The sequence below is a fragment of the Oncorhynchus clarkii genome, chromosome 16 (assembly GCF_045791955.1).
Source record: "Oncorhynchus clarkii lewisi isolate Uvic-CL-2024 chromosome 16, UVic_Ocla_1.0, whole genome shotgun sequence".
Classification (NCBI taxonomy): domain Eukaryota; kingdom Metazoa; phylum Chordata; class Actinopteri; order Salmoniformes; family Salmonidae; genus Oncorhynchus; species Oncorhynchus clarkii.
Genome location: NC_092162.1, coordinates 9156619 through 9181377, shown reverse-complemented (window position 1 = coordinate 9181377; position 24759 = coordinate 9156619). Strand labels below are relative to the sequence as shown.

Below are 24759 nucleotides of genomic sequence, written 5' to 3'. Positions count from 1 at the left end.
CTTGGGTAGACCAGACAGGAGAGCATTACAGTAGTCAAGCATACTTGTAATAAAAGCATGGATGAGTTTCTCTGTATCAGCCTGAGAGAGAAACGGCCACACCTTGGCAATGTCCCTCAGCTGGTAAAAAGTTATTTTGGTCACATTACTAATGTGTGATTCGAAACTTAGTTCAGAATCTAAAATAACACCTCAATTTACAAACATTTTTTTATATTTTTTACCTCGTTTCATCCTTATTGCCTGTGAATTAAAATGTATTGCCAGATTCTCTTTCAGTGCTTTGGCTCCAAGAACAAGTTCACTTGGTCATTTCTTGATTTTGCTATTTAAATAACTAATACAGTCTAATAATTTATCAGTGGAGCTAAAATCCTCCAGTGACACAGAAATGTAAAGTTGTGTATTGTCTGCATAGCAGTGAAAATCAATGTTGTGCTTTCTGATAGCGCTGCCAAGGGGTAACATACTGTATATAAACTGAACAGTATTGGACCCAAAATCGAACTTTGTGGAACACTACGTGATGTGTATTTTCTCTGGGTTATGTTCACCAAGGGTGACAAACAACTCTCAACCAGTTAAATAGGTCCTAAACCAATATAGAACTGGACACGGAGAGGCCAACCAACCTCTCCAGTGTGTCCAGAAGGACATCATGATCAACAGTGTCGAATGCAGCACTTAAATCTAAGAGTACAAGGACAGAGAGCTGTTTGTCAACGTTCCTGAGCATGTCTGTGTCAACCAGGGAAAATACATCCATAGTGCCTTTGCATGGTAGGCTAGGGACCATATCATTAAACTTCTCATCGGGTCTTGACTGATACCCAGGCTAATGTTGGTTATCGTACCCCTGAATATCCCGTCAACTCATCACATGTATATGTGGAGGAAAGTTCACATAGGTTAGCAGGGGGTAGGATTTATCAGGCCATTATTTGGTTGAGAAGAGCAAATTATTCTGATTAATAGTGATAAAAAATGTTTTAAATGAGCTTGTCTGCCATTTCTATTTACCTTGTTATATATACCACGTGGCTTTCTCAGAAAATCATAATGGACCTCCAGCATTCTTCAGAGGGAAGTGGTCATTCTCCGACTTCCTCTCGGAGAGTGATCCAGAGGTGGGTGAACTTCCTGTCTAGCTGTCAGTCTGGAATCAAGAGAAGAAGAAAAGTGTTTCAAGGTCCAGATTTAATGGCGTAAGGTAGCAGCAGTGTGGACATCAGGGAACATCAGGTAAGTTAGAATGGTTTAGACTCCTTCCTGTGTGTTTAACTCCAAGGTCGCGCACACACACAGACGAACGCATACATGAATACCCGCAGGGTTACATTTTCACGAGAACACTCCTTCCTTCATTTCTCCCTTTTTCTATTTTCTCTCTCGTCACTCTGACATGTTGACGGCTAACAGGTTCATCTTTGTCAAACCCCTTTACAAGGAGAGGGAGAAGCCAGCAGAGACAGAAAAGTGAGTTAGATAAAACATTTTAGAATTGGGAGAGCTTTGAGGACTTTGGAGTGAAATGGGGAGGTGGAGAGGGAGGAGAAAAGATGAAGGGGAAAGTTGTTTTTGGAGTATACATGTTTTCGGGAACGTTTCTCTGCTGTTTACCTGCGAGTTCAAGGTGTGTGTTTCTAAAGCTTTGCAAAGTTTGGCCTCTGAGGTACAGAAGTGCATACATACTATATTTGAGAGAGAGAGAGAGAGAGAGAGAGAGAGAGAGAGGAAGCTCTCCCTTGATAAAGATACCACCACCCCGAGCGGGTCAGACCAGACCTCTTCATTATGTAACCCCACAGACGAGCAACCCCCAGCGGAGAGTCAACCTCCCAGCACAGATTACCACTCCCTCATTGAAATGAAGGACAAATTCACCCAGCTGGAGGTAAGGCAGGTGGAGCTGGAACAGCAGGTGATTACACTCCAGTCAGCACAGACCCAGACAACAGTCCAGCACAACAACACCCCCTTAACCAGACCCGGAGAGCTGGAAGTGGACAGAGACATATCTGCACTCTGGACTGTGGTGAGACAACTTCAACAGGAGAAAGAGCAGAATCAGGAGAAGAACAGAGCATTAGAGGAGAGGATCAGACTGCTGGTGGAGGAGAGGTTGAGGGGGACGGAGGAGAGGTTGAGGGGGACGGCGTGTGACAGAGAACAACCCACTAGAGAGGTGGCCACCCCCACAGAGAAGCCAGCAGAACAGCCCACCTCAGCACCTGACAAAAGTCTTGACACCACAGCAGAACAGTCCACACCAGACCCTGACCATAGAGTCGACATCACAGCAGAACAGACAAATGAAGAACCACAAGCCCAGCGGCTCTCACCCCCTCTGAGCGCCCCCCCTTTCATTCACCCTAATAGCCCTTCTGACAACCCCCTCACACCCACTGAGGACAAACACAAGACACAGATTGTACTACTTATGGACTCAAATGGGGAAATATATAGAAGAAAAAAAACTTTTTCCCAAACACAGTGTGTCTCAACTCTGGTGTCCAAACACCCAGCGTGCCCTCGACCTTCTGTCTGAGGACCAACTAGGTTCACCCAGCCACATAATAATACACACAGGCACAAACGACCTGAGAGCACAGCAGGAAAGGGTGGCCACAGCACTGAAGGGAGTGATTGAAAAGGCTTCTTCTACTTTCCCCAACGCACAAGTGGTTATCTCCACCCTGCTACCACGAAAAGACTTCCACCCTGCCACAATACAGCGGGTAAATGCAAGTATTTCCCGTGACTGTGCCTCAAAACCAAATGTTTTCCTGGCCCACCACTCCACCCTGGACTTGAACAGCCTCTTTGACCAGGTCCACCTCTACAAGGCAGCAGTGCCCACCTTTGCCCGGACTCTAAAGGACATCACTCTCAAACGTATCCCCAACACTTCACACAGGAGCAACAGATCAATAGACACCCCACCCAGACCAGCAAGACACCCTCCCAGACCTGCAGGACCCCCCCTGGACCTACACATAGAGGACCCACGCCAAGAGGAATTACATCCAGACCACAGTACACCCAGACACATCCACACCCCCACCCCAACCAATCAACACCCCCCCACGTCAACCATGCCCACACCCCATTTAGGCCCCCTCAGATCAGACCTATGCCACTCCTGCCCACCCCATGCACCCCACCCCCGCAAAGAGGGCCTCAACATGGAAGCCACACATACGCCCAGGTAGTGAGCGGGCAAACAGTCCCAACCCCCACTCTCACACTCGCCCAAGCCAATGGCATGTACCAGATGCACAACAGGCTCTGCTCACACTTACTGGCCTGAGGCCAAACCACGACCAACAACATTGGACACTCTATGGAACAAAAAGTCTTCACTATATCATCCTGGAATATCCAAGGCCTGAGGTCATCTGCCTTTGGCCTAAAGAGCAGAAACCCGGATTTCACCAAAGAAATCGGTAATACAGACATTGTCAACCTGCAAGAAACTTGGTATAGAGTAGACAGACCCACTGGTTGCCCTCTAGGTTACAGAGAGCTGGTGGTCCCATCCACCAAACTACCAGGTGTGAAACACGGAAGGGACTCAGGGGGTATGCTAATTTGGTATAGAGCAGACCTAACTCACTCCATTAAATTAATCAAAACAGGAACATTCTACATTTGGCTAGAAATTCAAAAGGAAATTATCCTTACAGAGAAAAATGTCCTCCTGTGTGATACCTATATCCCCCCACTAGAATCCCCATATTTTAATGAAGACAGCTTCTCCATCCTGGAGGGGGAAATCAATCATTTCCAGGCCCAGGGACATGTACTAGTCTGTGGCGACCTAAATGCCAGAACCGGACAAGAACCTGACACCCTCACCACACAAGGGGACAAACACCTACCTGGAGGTTTGAACTATGAGGGAAGAGAGAGGGAAGAGAGAGAGGGAAGAGAGAGGGAAGAGAGAGGGAAGAGAGAGAGGGAAGAGAGAGAGGGAAGAGAGAGGGTAGAGAGTGAGGGAAGAGAGAGAGGGAAGAGAGAGGGAAGAGAGAGAGGGAAGAGAGAGAGGGAAGAGAGAGGGAAGAGAGAGGGAAGAGAGAGGGTAGAGAGTGAGGGAAGAGAGAGGGAAGAGAGAGGGAAGAGAGAGGGAAGAGAGAGGGTAGAGAGTGAGGGAAGAGAGAGGGGACAGAGAGGGAACAGAGAGGGAAGGGAGAGGGAAGAGAGGGGGAACAGAGAGGGAAGAGATAGAGGGAAGAGATAGAGGGGAGAGAGGGAAGAGAGAGGGAACAGAGAGGGAAGAGAGAGGGAACAGAGAGAGGGAAGAGAGAGGGAAGAGAGAGGGTAGAGAGTGAGGGAAGAGAGAGGGGACAGAGAGGGAAGAGAGAGGGGACAGAGAGGGAACAGAGAGGGAAGGGAGAGGGAAGAGAGGGGGAACAGAGAGGGAAGGGAGAGGGAAGAGAGGGGGAACAGAGAGGGAAGAGATAGAGGGAAGAGATAGAGGGGAGAGAGGGAAGAGAGCGGGAACAGAGAGGGAAGAGAGAGGGAACAGAGAGAGGGAAGAGAGAGGGAAGAGAGTGAGGGAAGAGAGAGGGAAGAGAGAGGGAATGGAGAGGGAAGGGAGAGGGAAGAGAGAGTGAAGAGAGAGAGTGAAGAGAGAGAGGGAAGAGAGAGAGGGAAGAGAGAGAGGGAAGAGAGGGGGAAGAGAGAGAGGGAAGAGAGAGAGGGAAGAGAGAGAGGGAAGAGAGAGAGGGAAGAGAGAGGGAAGAGAGAGAGGGAAGAGAGAGGGAACAGAGAGGGAAAAGAGAGGGAAGAGAGAGGAAAGAGAGAGAGGGAAGAGAGAGGGAAGAGAGAGAGGGAACAGAGAGAGGGAACAGAGAGGGAAGAGAGAGAGAACAGAGAGGGAAGAGAGCAAGGGAAGAGAGAGGGAAGAGAGAGAGGGAAGAGAGAGAGGGAAGAGAGAGGGAAGAGAGAGAGGGAAGAGAGAGAGGGAAGAGAGAGAGGGAAGAGAGAGGGAACCGAGAGGGAAGAGAGAGGGGAGAGAGAGAGGGAAGAGAGAGGGAAGAGAGAGGGGACAGAGAGGCAACAGAGAGGGAAGGGAGAGGGAAGAGAGGGGGAACAGAGAGGGAAGAGATAGAGGGAAGAGAGAGGGAAGAAAGAGGGAACAGAGAGGGAACAGAGAGGGAAGAGAGAGAGGGAAGAGAGAGAGGGAAGAGAGAGAGGGAAGAGAGAGAGGGAAGAGAGAGGGAAGAGAGAGAGGGAATAGAGAGAGGGAAGTGAGAGGGAAGAGAAAGGGAAGAGAAAGGGAAGAGAGAGGAAACAGAGAGGGAAGAGAGAGGGAAGAGAGAGAGGGAAAAGAGAGAGGGAAGAGAGAGAGGGAACAGAGAGGGAAGAGAGAGGGAAGAGAGAGAGGGAAGAGAGAGAGGGAAGAGAGAGAGGGAAGTGAGAGAGGGAAGTGAGAGGGAAGAGAAAGGGAAGAGAGAGAGGGAAGAGAGAGGGAATAGAGAGGGAACAGCGAGGGAAGAGAGAGGGAAGATAGAGAGGGAAGAGAGAGAGGGAAGAGAGAGGGAACAGAGAGGGAAGAGAGAGGGAAGATAGAGAGGGAAGAGAGAGGGAACAGAGAGGGAAGAGAGAGAGGGAAGAGAGAGGGAAGAGAGAGAGGGAAGAGAGAGGGAAGAGAGAGAGGGAAGAGAGAGGGAACAGAGAGGGAACAGAGAGGGAAGAGAGAGAGGGAAGAGAGAGGGAACAGAGAGGGAAGAGAGAGGGAAGAGAGAGAGGGAAGAGAGAGGGAAGAGATAAGTAAATGTTCCATTCTGAGGAAACGGCTGAAGTACTTTTGAATCAAACATGATTTCTCAAGGCCGAGAGAAAAACACATTGAGGTGAAAGAAGAGAGAGAACAACAAGATAAGTGAATGGGTGAAGGAGTGTAGCGTCCTTATGGACCAGCTTCAGAAGACGTTGGATGAAATGTGTTTTTGAGAGCTCAAGGCTCCATTTTTCTGAGAAAGCACATCTCTGTGAGTGAGAATAATATTAACACTGCCATCTACACTGCTCAAAAAAATAAAGGGAACACTAAAATAACACATCCTAGATCTGAATGAATGAAATATTGTTATTAAATATTTTTTTCTTTACATAGTTGAATGTGCTGACAACAAAATCACACAAAAATGATCAATGGAAATCAATTTTATCAACCCATGGAGGTCTGGATTTGGAGTCACACTCAAAATTAAAGTGGAAAACCACACTACAGGCTGATCCAACTTTGATGTAATGTCCTTAAAACAAGTCAAAATGAGGCTCAGTAGTGTGTGTGGCCTCCACGTCCCTGTGTGACCTCCCTACAACGCCTGGGCATGCTCCTGATGAGGTGGCGGATGGTCTCCTGAGGGATCTCCTCCCAGACCTGGACTAAAGCATCCGCCAACTCCTGGACAGTCTGTGGTGCAACGTGGCGTTGGTGGATGGAGCGAGACATGATGTGTTCAATTGGATTCAGGTCTGGGGAACGAGCGGGCCAGTCCATAGCATCAATGCCTTCCTCTTGCAGGAACTGCTGACACACTCCAGCCACATGAGGTCTAGCATTGTCTTGCATTAGGAGGAACCCAGGGCCAACTGCACCAGCATATGGTCTCACAAGGGGTCTGAGGATCTCATCTCGGTACCTAATGGCAGTCAGGCTACATCTGGCGAGCACATGGAGGGCTGTGCGGCCCCCCAAAGAAATGCCACCCCACACCATGACTGACCCACCGTCAAACCGGTCATGCTGGAGGATGTTACAGGCAGCAGAACGTTCTCCACGGCGTCTCCAGACTCTGTCAAGTCTGCCACATGTGCTCAGTGTGAACCTGCTTTCATCTGTGAAGAGCACAGGGCGCCAGTGGCAAATTTGCCAATCTTGGTGTTCTCTGGCAAATGCCAAAAGTCCTGCACGGTGTTGGGCTGTAAGCACAACCCCCACCTGTGGACGTCGGGCCCTCATACCACCCTCATGGAGTCTGTTTCTGACCGTTTGAGCAGACACATGCACATTTGTGGCCTGCTGGAGGTCATTTTGCAGGGCTCTGGCAGTGCTCCCCCTGCTGCTCCTTGCACAAAGGCGGAAGTAGTGGTCCTGCTGCTGGGTTGTTGCCCTCCTACGGCCTCCTCCACGTCTCCTGATGTACTGTCCTGTCTCCTGGTAGCGCTGGACACTACGCTGACAGACACAGCAAACCTTCTTGCCACAGCTCGCATTGATGTGTCATCCTGGATGAGCTGCACTACCTGAGCCACTTGTGTGGGTTGTAGACTCCGTCTCATGCTACCACTTGAGTGAAAGCACCGCCAGCATTCAAAAGTGACCAAAACATCAGCCAGGAAGCATAGGAACTGAGAAGTGGTCGGTGGTCACCACCTGCAGAACCACTCCTTTATTGGGGGTGTCTTGCTAATTGCCTATAATTTCCACCTGTTGTCTATTTCATTTGCACAACAGCATGTGACATTTGGTGTCAATCGTGTTGCTTCCTAAGTGGACAGTTTGATTTCACAGAAGTGTGATTGACTTGGAGTTACATTGTGTTCCCTTTATTTTTTTGAGCAGTGTATTTTGGTGAGAAAGTTATCTACCATCTATATTGATGAATTGATGAGAAAGTTATCTACCATCTATATTGATGAGAAAGTTATCTACCATCTATATTGATGAATTGATGAGAAAGTTATCTACCATCTATATTGATGAGAACGTTTTCTACCATCTATATTGATGAGAACGTTTTCTACCATCTATATTGATGAGAAAGTTATCTACCATCTATATTAATGAGAAAGTTATCTACCATCTATATTGGTGAGAAAGTTATCTACCATCTATATTGATGAGACAGTTATCTACCATCTATATTGATGAGACAGTTATCTACCATCTATATTGGTGAGACAGTTATCTACCATCTATATTGGTGAGACAGTTATCTACCATCTATATTGGTGAGACAGTTATCTACCATCTATATTGGTGAGAAAGTTATCTACCATCTATATTGGTGAGAAAGTTATCTACCATCTATATTGGTGAGAAAGCTATCTACCATCTATATTGGTGAGAAAGTTATCTACCATCTATATTGGTGAGAAAGTTATCTACCATCTATATTGGTGAGAAAGTTATCTACCATCTATATTGGTGAGAAAGTTATCTACCATCTATATTGGTGAGAAAGTTATCTACCATATATATTGATGAGACAGTTATCTACCATCTATATTGATGAGAAAGTTATCTACCATCTATATTGATGAATTGATGAGAAAGTTATCTACCATCTATATTGATGAGAAAGTTATCTACCATCTATATTGATGAGAAAGTTATCTCCCATCTAGATTGATGAATTGATGAGAAAGTTATTTACCATCTATATTGGTGAGAAAGTTATCTACCATCTATATTGATGAGAAAGTTATCTACCATCTATATTGATGAGAAAGTTATCTACCATCTATATTGATGAGAAAGTTATCTACCATCTATATTGATGAGAAAGTTATCTCCCATCTAGATTGATGAATTGATGAGAAAGTTATCTACCATCTATATTGGTGAGAAAGTTATCTGCCATCTATATTGATGAGAAAGTTATCTACCATCTGTATTGATGAGAAAGGTATCTACCATCTATATTGATGAGAAAGTTATCTACCATCTATATTGATGAGAAAGTTGTCTACCATCTATATTGATGAGAAAGTTATCTACCATCTATATTGATGAGAACGTTTTCTACCATCTATATTGATGAGAAAGTTATCTACCATCTATATTGATGAGAATGGTATCTACATGTACGTATACAGTCTAGATAGTGAGGGGGGTAAGGGCACATATACAGTCTAGATAGTGAGGGGGTAAGGGCACATATGCAGTCTAGATGGGGCTAGGCCATTTAGAAATCTCTATGGGTTGGACCTGTTCGGAATATGCTGATTATATCATGCTGGCCAGTAGCCTGGGTGCCCGTCTGTTACTGCTGTCTTACCAGCTTCTAATGGAATTGTAATGGAATTGTAATGTCAAACACGTTCGCCTTGACAATGCCAATGGATTAGACAACAGCACAAACGGATGTGACTATCACGTTTTAGGGAAGACCCAGATGCAGACAGTGTCGAAGTAACAAAGGTTTATTACTAGAACAGGGGGCAGGCAAAACGACAGGTCAAGGGCATCCAGAGGTCAGTAGTCCAGATCAGAGTCTTAAAGGTACATAACTGCAGGGTCAGTCTCAGGGTCAGTAGTCCAGGGTGGTGGGACAAGGTACAGGACGGCAGGCAGGGGCAGGGTCAGGGTCAGGGGCAGGGGCAGGGACAGGGACAGGGGCAGGGGCAGGGGCAGGGGCAGGGGCAAGGACAGGGACAGAGACAGGGACAGGGACAGGGGCAGGGGCAGGGGCAGGGGCAGGGGCAGGGGCAGGTTCAGGGCAGGTGAAATGGTCAAAACCAGGAAAATAGGAACTAGAAAACAAAACAGGGGCAAAGGGAAAACCCGCTGGTAAGCTTGACGAACAAAACGAACTGGCAACAGACGGGCGGGGGGTGGGGGGTGGAGACAAACTCAAAGACATGTGAAACAGAACAGGGTGTGACAGTGACATACTTCTACAACTATTTGACTCTGGTGTTTGTGTGGAGGTTTGTGTTGCTGTTCTGCTGGTCTGGCCATCTCTCTTTCTATCCACAGTTGGAGCTGGAATAGAAATCGGCGTGCCAACCCCAGGCCATCGAAAGCTGCAGATTAGCCAGACAACATCTACATAATTAATTCATGAGTGTGTGTGTCCACTACTAATCTGTCCATACTCTCTCTGACGGAGTATGTACTATGGATGAGACTCTTTCTGACAGAGTATGTCCTATGGATGAGACTCTGTCTGGCAGAGTATGTACTATGGATGAGACTCTTTCTGACAGAGTATGTACTATGGATGTGACTCTTTCTGACAGAGTATGTCCTATGGATGAGACTCTGTCTGGCAGAGTATGTACTATGGATGAGACTCTGTCTAGCAGAGTATGTACTATGGATGAGACTCTGTCTGGCAGAGTATGTACTATGGATGAGAGGCAGAGTATGTACTATGGATGAGACTGTCTGACAGAGTATATACTATGGATGAGACTCTGTCTGGCAGAGTATGTACTATGGATGAGATTCTGTCTGGCAGAATATGTACTATGGATGAGGACAGTCACTAGCCCAGATGCCAGTAGTGGCATAGTGTGAGACCACACAGTCTATCGATTAGCCCTGGATGGGAAAGTTGTTCTGTATAGAGAACATTGTAAGAATACATGGCATTTCATTGAATTGATTTGGTTAAAAATATAAACAGCAAGATATACATTATATTCCCAGAGGATAGGACTTAGAAGTATGAATTAAAAAATGTGTTTTTAAAAATGGTCCAGGGCACAGGAAGACGTGTGTAGCAGGTTTCCCGTGGGGTTTCAGTTTGGTGTGTGTGTGTGTGTGTGTGTGTGTGTGTGTGTGTGTGTGTGTGTGTGTGTGTGTGTGTGTGTGTGTATATGTGTGTGTATATGTGTGTGTATATGTGTGTGTGTGTGTCTATATGTGTGTGTGTGTGTGTGTGTGTGTGTGTGTGTGTCTATATGTGTGTGTGTGTGTGTGTGTGTGTATATGTGTGTGTGTGTCTATGTGTGTATTTGTCTGCATGTGTGTGTATGTGTTTATGTGTGTGTGTATATGTGTGTTTGTGTCTATATATGTGTGTGTTTGTATGTATATGTCTGTATATGTATGTGTGTATGTGTGTGTGTGTGTGTGTCACGCCCTGGCCTTAGTATTCTTTGTTTTCTTTATTATTCTGGTTAGATCAGGGTGTGACAAGGGGGATTTATGTGTTTATCCTGGTCTAGGGGTTTTGTATGTTTATGGGGTGTCCTAGTCTAAGTGTTTATGTAAGTCTATGGTTGTCTAGATTTGTTCTCAGTTAGAGGCAGGTGTTTATCGTTGTCTCTGATTGGGAACCATATTCCCAAATATTGCTGTTTGGGGGTTTGAGTTTTTGTACAGCACTTTGAGATATCAGCTGATGTACGAAGGGCTATATGAATAAATTTGAATTGAATATTTAGGCAGCCATGTTCTTTGGGTAATTTGTGGGTTGTTGTTTCCTGTCTTTGTGTTCTCTGCACCAGATAGGACTGTTTTGTGTTGGGGTTTGTGGGTGGTTGTTTCCTGTCTTTGTGTTCTCTGCACCAGATAGGACTGTTTTGTGTTGGGGTTTGTGGGTGGTTGTTTCCTGTCTTTGTGTTCTCTGCACCAGATAGGACTGTTTTGTGTTGGGGTTTGTGGGTGGTTGTTTCCTGGCTTTGTGTTCTCTGCACCAGATAGGACTGTTTTGTGTTGGGGTTTGTTAGTGGTTGTTTCCTGTCTTTGTGTTCTCTGCACCAGATAGAACTGTTTTGTGTTGGGGTTTGTGGGTGGTTGTTTCCTGTCTTTGTGTTCTCTGCACCAGATAGGACTGTTTTGTGTTGGGGTTTGTGGGTGGTTGTTTCCTGTCTTTGTGTTCTCTGCACCAGATAGAACTGTTTCGGGTTGGGGTTTGTGGGTGGTTGTTTCCTGTCTTTGTGTTCTCTGCACCAGATAGGACTGTTTTGTGTTGGGGTTTGTGGGTGGTTGTTTCCTGTCTTTGTGTTCTCTGCACCAGATAGAACTGTTTCGGGTTGGGGTTTGTGGGTGATTGTTTCCTGTCTTTGTGTTCTCTGCACCAGATAGGACTGTTTCGGGTTGGGGTTTGTGGGTGATTGTTTCCTGTCTTTGTGTTCTCTGCACCAGATAGGACTGTTTCGGGTTGGGGTTTGTGGGTGATTGTTTCCTGTCTTTGTGTTCTCTGCACCAGATAGAACTGTTTCGGGTTGGGGTTTGTGGGTGATTGTTTCCTGTCTTTGTGTTCTCTGCACCAGATAGAACTGTTTCGGGTTGGGGTTTGTGGGTGATTGTTTCCTGTCTTTGTGTTCTCTGCACCAGATAGGACTGTTTTGGGTTTTGCCACGTTTTTTATTTTGTAATTGTGTTCATGTTGAGTTTCTCTTATTAAAAACCATGAACTCTAACCACGCTGCATTTTGGTCCTCCTCTCCTTCGACGGAAGAAACCGTTACAGTGTGCAGAAGACACAAATGCAGGCTAAATGCAGAAGACACATTTCAGTTGAAGGCATTCAATTGTACAACTGACTAGGTATCCCTGTTTCCAGTGTGCCTGGGTATTCTCGAAAGGTATAGACAAACTGGTAGGTCTTTACACGCACAGACACACAGACACACAGACACACAGACAAACAGACACACAGACACACAGAAACACAGACGAACAGACACACAGACACACAGACACACAGACACACAGACACACAGACACACAGACAAACAGACACACAGACACACAGACACACAGAAACACAGACACACAGAAACACAGACACACAGAAACACAGACACACAGACACACAGACACACAGACAAACAGACACACAGACACACAGAAACACAGACAAACAGACACACAGACACACAGACACACAGACACACAGACACACAGACAAACAGACACACAGACACACAGACAAACAGACACACAGACAAACGGACACACAGACACACAGACACACAGACACACAGACACACAGACAAACAGACAAACAGACACACAGACACACAGACACACAGACACACAGACACACAGACACACAGACAAACAGACACACAGACACACAGACAAACAGACACACAGACACACAGACACACAGACACACAGACAAACAGACACACAGACAAACAGACACACAGACACACAGACACACAGACACACAGACACACAGACAAACAGACACACAGACACGACCATGTCAAATGGTGTTAGAGTTTAACAGGTTAACTGGGCTGTATTGTGCTGAACTATTAGCTGTAATAGCTGTCACAGTGTGTGTCTTTATTGAATCAGGTGCAGGTTCATCTGTGTTTGTAAATGGTTGTTTACCCTCCGTATTGATTGTGCTCACATCATTAGCTTCAGTTCAACCTCTAATCAGATTCAGAAGACTCAGTCAGAGCACCGACGGGCACAGACGTCAATTCAACGTCTATTCCACTTTGGTTCAACTTCCTTTCATCGAAATGACGTGGAAATGTTGATTCAACCAGTGTGTGCCCAGTGGGTGTGGCCAATAATATCTGATACATCAAGCTGTCTTCGTGTTGTGAAGTGATACTGTGAGAGACTTATTCTAAATAAGTCTCTCTTTCTTTCTCTCTCTCAATTGATTAAATTCAAAGTGGCTTTATTGGCATGGGAAATGGGTTTACATTGCCAGTCTCTCTCTCTCTCTCTCACTCTCACTCTCTCTCTCTCTCTATCTTCTTTATCAAAAGGAATCCGAGCAATTCATTATTAAACACTCAATCTGTGTATGTTGTTATCATTTGCATATTCTAACATCTGTACATATTTATATTGTATGTATATTTAGTGTATAATGTTGAACCAGCCGTATATAATTCCAACAGCTGTATATGATTCAACCAGCTGTACATGATTCAACCAGCTGTATACAATTCAACCAGCTGTATATGATTCAAACAGCTGTACATGATTCAACCAGCTGTATACAATTCAACCAGCTGTATATGATACAGCCAGCTGTATATGATTCAAAGAGCTGTATATGATTCAACCAGCTGTATATGATTCAACCAACTGTATACGATTCAACCAGCTGTATACGATTCAACCAGCTGTATACAACTAGCTGTATACGATTCAAAAAGCTGTATACGATTCAACTAGCTGTATATGATTCAAACAGCTGTATATGATTCAACTAGCTGTGTATGATTCAAACAGCTGAATATGATTCAAACAGCTGTATATGATTCAACTAGCTGTGTATGATTCAAACAGCTGAATATGATTCAAACAGCTGTATATGATTCAACTAGCTGTGTATGATTCAAGAAGCTGTATACAAGTCAAGAAGCTGTATACGATTCAAACAGCTGTATACGATTCAAACAGCTGTATATGATTCAAGCAGCTGTATACGATTCAAGCAGCTCTCCAATGTGTTCCTTAACTCCTGTGTCTCTACGTGGTTTGAGCGAGCCTCCATGCTGGTGATCCTGCTGAACTGTGTCACCCTGGGGATGTTCCAACCCTGTGAGGACCACACCTGTGAGTCAGAACGATGCAAGATCCTGGAGGTACGTTCTTCATTTCTCCTTTTATCCCTCCCTCCATCTCTCTCTCTCTCTCTCTCTCTCTCTCCCCACATCCTCATATATCTTTCCCCCTCTCTCTCTCTCTCTCTCTCTCTCCCCATCCTCATATCTCTCCCCCCCCCCCTCTCTCTCTCTCTCTCTCTCTCTCTCTCTCTCTCTCTCTCTCTCTCTCCCCCTCATCCTCATATATCTTTCCCTCTCTCTCTCTCTCTCCCTCTCTCTCTCTCTCTCTCTCTCTCCCCATCCTCATATATCTTTCCCGCTCTCTTTCTCTATCTCTCTCTGTCTCTCTGTCTCTCTGTCTCTCTGTCTCTCTCTCTCTCTCTCTCTCTCTCTCTCTCTCTCTCTCTCTCTCTCTCTCTCTCTCTCTCTCTCTCTCTCTCTCTCTCTCTGTCTCTCTCTCTCTGTCTCTCTCTCTTGCTCTCTCTCCCTCTGTCTCTCTCTCTATCTCTCGCTCTCTACATTTCCAAATGCTTTCCCCTTGATAACATTTAGCCCAAAAGCTCAACATGTTTTTAGTTTGTTTTAACTGGTCTGTCTGGAAACAGACAAAAGTCAATATATTTTGTTCACTGGTTCTGCATGGATCAGAAAATAGCTCTATTTCTGAGTATTCCTGTCTCTGGTGTAGGAGTGGGAGAAAGGTGGGCTCACTCAAGGATAAGAGATCTGATTTAATTTACTGATATTCTCTTAGCTCTACTACAGATGAATGTACAGCCTAGAGGTTAAACACCTGTTACACTCTCATTCCTTCTCCATCTCTCTCTTTATCCATCTCTATTTCATCCTCCCCCGATCCTTCCCTCTCTCTCCTTCTCCCTCGCTCTCTTTATCCATCTCTATTTCATCCTCCCCCGATCCTTCCCTCTCTCTCCTTCTCCCTCGCTCTCTTTATCCATCTCTATTTCATCCTCCCCGAACCTTCCCTCTCTCTCCTTCTCCCTCGCTCTCTTTATCCATCTCTATTTCATCCTCCCCCCGATCCTTCCCTCTCTCTCCATCTCCCTCGCTCTCTTTATCCATCCCTATTTCATCCTCCCCCGATCCTTCCCTCTCTCTCCTTCTCTCACCCTCTCTGATATCAGACAGTGAGCAGCATATCATTCCCTTCACCAATGTACTCAATGTACTCCCCTCCCTTCATGGCCTCCTGAGCCAAGTCTACTGTGTGTATGAGTGTGTGTGTGCGTATGTGTCTGTGTGTGTCTGTGTGTGTCTGTGTGCCTGTGTCTGTGTGCGTGTGTGTGTGTGTGTGTGTGTGTGTGTGTGTGTGTGTGTGTGTGTTTAAACCCATCAGTATTGCTGCATGAACATAAAGAAAACACTAATGACCTGACTGAGCTTTTACAGATCAACATATTGAACTGCTACTCTGAGGTGTCAACATGTCCATTAGATTGGCTGGCTACTCGCCCCACACTGCTGTTGGGCACACCTCCAGCTAGGAGCTTTCCCAGAGTGTTAAAGGGATACAGCTTTTCACTGCAATACATCTGGACTGGTTGGTTCGGTCGCAAATTCCCCTTTAATTAATAATTAAGAGTTAGGGAAAAACATATTGTTTATACATGGTTGAAATAAGAAATGTGTGTCTGCGTTATTGAAACAAAAATTGTGTGTATGTGTGTGTGTGTGTGTGTGTGTGTGTGGTTGAAACAACGTAGATAACAACATTCCACCGGAATATTCACCTTATTAAAATAGAGCCACTATGTATGCTAATTCTGTCTGAATTAGATTATTCCAGGGTCAAATACTGTCAGCTAGCGTCTGTAGCTAGACACACACACACAAACACACACACAGGGGTGGACTGGCCATCTGGCATTTCGGGGCAAATGCCTAATGGGCTGGTTAATTTTTAGCATAGTGGGCTTGTCTAAATAGTTGTTTTTGTTGCATAAAATTATAATTATCTGGCTAATACTTGGGGCCTCAGGGCAAAAATGTGTGGCCTCAAGGAAAAAAGGACCTTTATGTTAGAAATGACATAAATATCTCTCCAAGTCAAACCTGAGAGGAGGAGAAACGCAACACTATTACATCATCTTCCTGGGACAATAGACCAATACATAGAAAATGTAGACTAGCTTGGATACACACACACACACACACACACACACACACACACACACACACACACACACACACAAAAACATATACACCGAAGACCTTGATTTGCATCTCTTTCATCTACCAGACATCTGAGTGTGTGTGTGTGTGTGTGTGTGTGTGTGTGTGTGTGTGTGTGTGCATGCATGCGTGCGTGTGTCTCCTCCCGTCTCCTCCTGATACATGAAGCCAAGATAGAGCCTTTCGTATGCTCCTTGCCTGGGGGAACTAAAACACTCACAATCACACACACTATGTAGTTCCCAGAAACCTGTCCTCCGCTGCAGTAACATCCAATCAGAAAATATGTCAGAACACATTCTACCTCTGGCAGTGTGTTCACTGTACAGTATCTCTCTCTGGGTGCATATCTGTGTGAGTGAACTTGTATTGGCAGTGTTGTGTGTGTGTGTGTGTGTGTGTGTGTGTGTGTCCTCTCTCTGTTTTATTGAATGTTATTTTAATACTACACCAAAGGCAGCATGATTGGAGGGGAAATAGAGAAATGAGTAGAGCGAGGGAGTAGAGAGAGAGTAGAGAGATGGAGTAGAGAGAGGGTAGAGAAAGAGGAGAGAGAGAGTAGACAGAATAGAGAGAGGGGGTAGAGAGAGAGAGTTGAGAGTGGGTGTAGAGGGAGAGTAGAGAGAGAGGAGAGAGAGGAGAGAGAGAGGAGAGAGAGAGAGAGGAGAGCGAGAGGAGAGAGAGAGGAGAGAGAGTAGAGAGAGAGGAGAGAGAGAGTAGAGAGAGAGGAGAGAGAGGAGAGAGAGAGTAGACAGAGAGAAGAGTTTGGGAAGAGACAGGGAGTAGAGTGGGAGTAAAGAGAGAGAGAGCTACAGGCATGCTCAACGTAAACTCCTTGTTTATTGTTTTTTTAAACACTCAGATCTAAAAAGAATTCCAGACCAGAAGTGATGAACAACAACTGTATTCAATCAGAATAGGTAAAAACTTTGCGCTTTACATGAAGAAGTATTGACTCTCACTAGCTAGCTACACAACAAAAACCTAGCCATCAGGCTACCAAACTAGCCAGAAAAATGTTGCTAGAACAAACAGAAAGGGGACTTAATACAACTACGTACATCAAACGACCAAACTAATGTTGAACATATCTTCAGTTTTTTTTGAGAGAATATTGTTTCATTCTTTTTGCTGGTTTGTGGGCGAAATTAAAGCTAGCTAACAACAGCAGCAGACAAACAAAGCTGATTGAAATGGTGCAGCAGAACAGAGTAGCAGCAGAGCCCACAGGCTCCCTGTCCCCACTCCCCCTCAGCGCTGAGTCCTTTCTCTACCCTCCAGAGGCCAAAAATGACATAACGATGAAAGCTTTTGAACAGAAACTACTTAAGGGGAGGCCAGAAACCCTTTTCGAAGACCTCTACATAAATTGTGACGTGAGGAGTTTCATCTTTCTCACTGACCAGCCAAATGCATGGAGCTCAGCTTTCTGCTGTCACTACCCATCCATAAAGAAAGAGGGAACCTGTAATGGGTGGAAGCTGAAAGTCAAAGAGACAGATGACCCTGACAGCACCTTGATAACAATCAACCTCTACAAGACTGGGACTGTCATGGTGCAAGGTAACCTTAGGCTGATTGAAACCGACTTTCAGACCATTAAGGAGAGAGCAGAGAGAGAGAATGACACCATGCCCTTTCACAAGGCAAACTCTACCAGCACCACCCGCACCCCCACTCCCCCCCCACTCTCCCCCACTCTCCACACCCAAAAGGGTACATGCAGCACCTCTCTTCCCATCATAGTGGATGACATGCCCCAGGAGGAGAGCAACCCCCTCAGTGCAGAGCAGGCTCCATGGCTGCCATGAGGGATGAGTTAACCAAACTGGAGGGGGAAGTGGTCCTGCTGAGGGAAAGCATGAGCAAACAGCCACCAGACAACCACACCTTAGAGGAGCTCCTAACCAAGATGCGGACAGAGCAGGACAGCAGCCTTGCAACTCAGCTGAAAGAGGTTCAGCAAGAGAGAGACGGACTCAAGAGAGAGCTGGCTGATCTAACAAAGGAGGTGAGAGAGCTCCAAAAAGACAGGCAGAACATTAATAACGATCTGACCACACTAAGAGAGGAGCTGCAGGAGAGAAAGAGAACAGAGGACAGGCTGCAGGAGCAGCTAGATCACCACTCTATGACCTGCCCTCACACAGCAGAGGAGCCCAGATCAACCAGCCAGTCTTCCCCAGCCCTGCCTGCTGCACGCCTCCCTCCAGCCCACAGAACAGCCTCTCACTGACAGCGGCACCGGCACAGACCAGCCACACCCCAGCTCCAACACCCACCAGCCCCCCCTCTGCCCCCTCCAGTCCAGAAGAAACACTGGCTGACATCGTCCTGTTGATGGAATCAAATGGAAACTTTGTTCAGGAGAATATACTTTTCCCTGGACACAAAAGGAGAAAGGTGTGGTGCCCAACAACGCAGAGTGCCATGGAGCTGCTTGATAAGGCCCATCTCGGGTCGCCAAGCCACATAATCATACATACCGGAAGCAACGACCTGCGTGCTCAGCAGGAGAGGGTGACGACTTCACTACGGGGAGTGATTGAGAGAGCCATGCTCACATGTGATAGGTCGAGGGTCATGGTAAGATGAGCACAAGAACTCCACCATCCTCACACTACACCCACCCAAGTGGCATGACACAAATTATACCTTAAATGATAAACAAATCATATATGCATTATGTTAATTGAAAAATCAAATTTGAATAGTTATTGTTGGATTGTGAGTGTTTATGTCATTTTGAGGATACAGAAAAAACAGTTCTGAAATGCTTTTACATGTTGGAATTTACAAGGTTCAAAGTTCTCTGCTTCTGGGCTAAAGAGCAGAAACCCAGACTTCCTGAAATAAATTGATGATGTTGATATTGTAGTACTACAGGAAACATGGTGCAGAGGTGATGTTTCCACTGGCTGTCCACTAGGTTATAGGGAGATAATCGTACCATCCACTAAATTAAAAGGAATCACACAGAGCAGAGACTCCGGGGGAATGCTAATATGGTATAAATCTGAAATAACGTATTCAATCGAATTGATCAAAACAGGATAATTCTTTATCTGGTTAAAAATCAACAAGGAGGCTATCTTGACAGATAAAAACATACTCCTCTGTGCCACATACATCCCCCCTCAGAGACCCTACTTCAATGACGACAGTTTCTCCATTCTAGAGGGGGAGATGAGTCACTTTCAGGCCCAAGGCAACATACTGGTCTGTGGAGACCTGAATGCTAGAACAGCAGAAGAACTAAACACTATTAACAGTCATGGGGACAAACACCTACCGAGAAGCGACAACCTTTCTCTCCCCACATACCCGCCCAGAAACAAAGTGAGAAACTAAAACGGAGTACAGCTCGTGAAGCTCTTTCGGACACTGGGTCTGTGCATAGTCAATGGTAGGCTGAGAGGGGACTCTTTTGGTAGGTACACCTACAGCTCATCCCTTGGCAACAGCACTGTAGACTACTTCCTCACCGACCTAAACCCAGAGTCTCTCAGAGCCTTCACAGTCAGCCCACTAACACCTCTCTCAGACCACAGTAAAATCACAGTGAATCACAGTGAATCACAGTGCCTGGTGTGTTCCTTGTTCTTCATGATGATCTCTGCGCTTTTAACGAACCTCTGAGACTATCACAGTGCAGGTGCATTTATACGGAGACTTGATTACACACAGGTGGATTGTATTTATCATCATTAGTCATTTAGGTCAACATTGGATCATTCAGAGATCCTCACTGAACTTCTGGAGAGAGTTTGCTGCACTGAAAGTAAAGGGGCTGAATAATTTTGCACGCCCAATTTTTCAGTTTTTGATTTGTTAAAAAAGTTTGAAATGTCCAATAAATGTCGTTCCACTTCATGATTGTGTTCCACTTGTTGTTGATTCTTCACAAACAAATACAGTTTTATATCTTCATGTTTGAAGCCTGAAATGTGGCAAAAGGTCGCAAAGTTCAAGGGGGCCGAATACTTTCGCAAGGCACTGTACACTACCGGTCAAAGGTTTTAGAGCATCTACTCATTCAAGGTTTTCTCTTTATGTTTTACTATTTTCTACAATTTAGAATAATAGTGAAGATAACAAATCTATAAAAAAACACATACAGTATGGAATCATGTAGTAACCAAAAAACTGTTTAACAAATCAAAATGTATTTAATTTTTAGTCTTTAAATAGCCACCCTTTGCCTTGATGCCAGCTTTGCACATTCTTGGCATTCTCTCAACCAGCTTCACCTGGAATGCTTTTCCAACTGTCTTGAAGTACTTGTTGGCTGATTTTCTCAGTTTCGTTGAGGTCGGGGGATTGTGGAGGCCAGGTCATCTGATGCAGCACTCCATCACTTTCCTTCTTGGTAAAATAGCCCTTACACAGCCTGGAGGTGTGTGGACTTCAGGAAACAGCAGAGGGAGCACCCCCCTATCCACATTGATGGGACAGCAGTGGAGAAGGTGTACACATCACTGACAAACTGAAATGGTCTACTCACACAGACAGTGTGGTGAAGAAGGCGCAACAGTGCAGCACAGGTGCATCAAAGCTGGGACCGAGAGACTGAAAAACAGCTTCTATCTCAAGGCCATCAGACTGTTAAACAGCCATCACTAGCACAGAGCGGCTGCTGCCTACATACAGACTTGATATCATTGGCCACTTTAATAAATGGAACACTGGTCACTTTAATAATGCCACTTTAATCATGTTTACATATCTTACATTACTGATCTCATATGTATATACTGTATTCTATACTATCTATTGCATCTTAGCCTATGGCACTCTGTCATTGCTCATCCATATATTTATATTTATATATTCTTATTCCATTCCATTCCTTATTCCATTACGTATTTGTTTTGGAATTGTTAGATATTACTTGTTAGATATTGCTGCACTGTTGGAACTAGAAGCACAAGAGTTTTGCTACACTCGCAATAACATCTGCTAACCATGTGTATGTGACCAACAACATTTGTCCTGTTGAAATACAAATTATATTCCCACGAAGCCCAAACCAGATGGGATATCATATCACTGCATAATGTTGTGGTTGCCATGCTGGTTAAGTGTGCCTTGAATTCTAAGTAAATCACAGACAGTGTTACCAGAAAAGCACCCCCACACCATAACACCTCCCCCTCCATGCTTTATGGTGGGAAATATATGTGGAGATCATCCGTTCACCCACACCGCGTCTCACACGGCGGTTGGAACCAAAAATCTCCAACTTGGACTCCAGACCAAAGGACAAATTTACACCAGTCTAATGTCCATTGTTTGTTTGCGCTTCTTGGCCCAATCAAGTCTTTTCTATTTATTGGTGTCAAAACTTTTGACTGGTAGTGTAATTACAGAGGAATTTGCGTTAACAGGAAAATTCTCTGTAGTATCATAAATAGCAGACTACATCATTTCTTTGATGAACACAGCGTCCTGAGCAGAAGCCAGATTAGATGTTTTATCTTACAACAATTACAACCCCCACACTCTAATTGACAAACAAGTAAGCGAAAACAAAGGCACAATCTACTCGTGTTTTGTAGACTTCAAGAAAGCATTTGATTCAATTTGGCACAAAGGTATTTTTATAGACTAATAGAAAGTGGTACTGGAGGGAAAACATATGATGTTATTAAATTAATAATGTACACTAAAAACAAATGTGTGGTTCAAATTGTCACCAGGGAAACAGACTTCTTCTCTCAGAGACGTGGAGTGAAACAGGGCTGCCCAATAAGTCCAACACTATTTAACATCTACATTATTGAATTCGCAAAAAACATTAGAAGAATCAGCAGCACCAGGTCTCACCCTACACAACACTGAAATCAAGTGTCTGCTGTACGCAGATGACCTGGTGCTGCTGTGTACCCACTAAGGAGGAGTTACAGCAGCATCTAGATCATCTGCACAGGTTCTTTCAGACCTGGGCTCTGACCGTTAATCAAAAAAAATAATATATAATGATATTCCAAAAAAGGTCCAGAAATCTGGATGACAAATATACATTCTATTTGGACACAGTTCTATTAGAACACGCCAAAAACGACACGTATCTAGGACTAAATATGAGCGAGACAGGAAGCTTGAACGAGCTGAGAGACAAAGCAAGAAGAGTATTCTATGCCATTAAAAAGATAATTAAAATTCCAATTAGAATCTGGCAGAAAAAAAATCTAATCAGTTATTGAACCAATTGCTCTATATGGCAGCGAAGTATGGGATCCGCTCTCCGATAATGAATTTACCAAATGGAACAAACATCCAATCGAAATACTGCAGGCAGAGTTTTGCAAGAGTGTATTGCGAGTGGAAAGGAAACCTCCAAATAACGTATGTAGAGCAGAATTTGGCCAATACCCCCTCCTTACTCGAATAAACAGCCATCACATTTTACAACCATCTAAAAACAAGTGACCCCAAAATATTCCATCACACAGCTACAATGTCAAGAGATGAAACAAGAGAAGAGTCCCCTCAGCCAGCTGGTTCTGAGGCCCAACCCCATAGAGCCTCAGGACAGCACTCAGAAAATCTGGCCCAACCAAATCATCACAAAACAAAAACACAAATATATCACCTATTTGAAAGACACCACAAAAGAATCTAAGTAAACTTCAGTGCTATTTGTCTCTAAACAGACAGTACATGGTGGCAGACTATCTGACCACTGTGACTGATAGAAAACTGAGGAAAACACTGACTAGGTACAGACTCAGTGAGCACAGTCTGGTTATAGAGACCGGTCGTCACAGACAAACCTGGCAGCCCAGAGAGGACAGTCTGGCTATAGAGACCGGTCGTCACAGACAAACAGGCTGTACTCACTCTGCACCAAGGGGAGAGGTAGAGACAGAGCTGCATTTCCTATTACACTGTGACAAATACTCAGATCTAAGAGAATATTTATTTCCCCAAATTATCATTCAGTACAAAGAATTTGAAACTATAAAATATCTCATATTTATTGGGTGAAAAGCCTAAATTTGCAGCTTTGGCAGCCAAATATGTGTCCTCCTGCCACAACCTGCGGGACAGCCAGTGAAAAAGTGCAATGTAATGTCCATAATATTTCCCATCTTGGTTTGTTTTGGCTTTCGTACCATGTCATGGAAGTGCAATATGACTCCATAGACACGGTTTATTCGATAGGCAATGACTTGAAAAACTACAAAACTCAGATTTCAGAGTGTTTTCTATCCAAATCTACGAATGATATGCATATTCTAGCTTTTAGGACTGATTAGCAGGCAGTTTATTCTGGGCACCTTTTTATCCAAGCTACTCAATACTGCCCCCCAGTCCAAAAGAAGTTAAGCAAGGGGCACCTCCAAGCAAGCGGCACCATGAAGACCAAGGAGCTCTCCAAACAGGTCAGGGACAAAGTTGTGGAGAAGTACAGATCAGGGTTGGGTTATTAAAAAATAACCGAAACTTTGAACATCCCACGGAGCACCATTAAATCAATTATTAAACAAATGAGAGAATATGCCACCACAGGAAACTTGCCAAGAGAGGGCCGCCCACCAAAACTCATGGACCAGGCAAGGAGGGCATTAAAACTAGTTAGGGATGGGCGGGACGCAAATGTCTCAACTGGCCAATTGCCAGGGAAAATGCAGAGCGCCAGATTCAAATAAAATACTATAAAATTCAAACTTTCACAAAAGTGTACCCAGTTCCTAGTTGGCCTACTTCTTCATTGCACAAAGGAATAACCTCAACCAAATTCCAAAGACTGGTGACATCCAGTGGAAGCGGAAGGAACTGAAAACAGATTCCTAAGAAATATCCCTTGGCAATAACAAGACAGGGAACAGAGAGAGGCAAAAAAAACAAATCTGAACAGTTAGTCCTCGGGGTTATGCCTGCTACATACGTTCTGTTATACTCACAGACATGATTCAAACAGTTTTAGAAACTTCAGAGTGTTTTCTATCCAAATCTACTAATAATATGCATATCTTATATCTTATATCTTGGCATGAGTAGCAGGAAGTTGAAATTGGGCACGCTATTTATCCAAAAGTGAAAATTTGGCCCCCTAGCCCCAAGAGGTTTTAATTAATCAGAGAGGCAACAAAGATACCAAAGATAACCCTGAAGGAGCTGCAAAGCTCCACAGCGGAGATTGGAGTATCCGTCCATAGGACCACTTTAAGCCGTACACTCCACAGAGCCGGGCTTTACAGAAGAGTGAAAAATCCATTGCTTTTAAAGAAAAAATTAAGCAAACACATTTGGTGTACGCAAAAAGGTATATGGGAGACTCCCCAATCATATGGAAGAAGGTACTCTGGTTAGATGAGACTAAAATTGAGCTTTTTGGCCATC

General features: G+C 44.7%; 1 protein-coding gene across 1 annotated transcript in view; it reads left to right on the top strand.

The window, feature by feature from the left end:
* Positions 1-24759, top strand: part of LOC139367925 (voltage-dependent T-type calcium channel subunit alpha-1G-like) — a 346256-nt gene that overhangs the window by 121901 nt on the left and 199596 nt on the right. Inside the window, 1 exon segment of the mRNA XM_071106315.1 lies at positions 14145-14256. Coding sequence (XP_070962416.1) covers positions 14145-14256 — 112 coding nt within the window.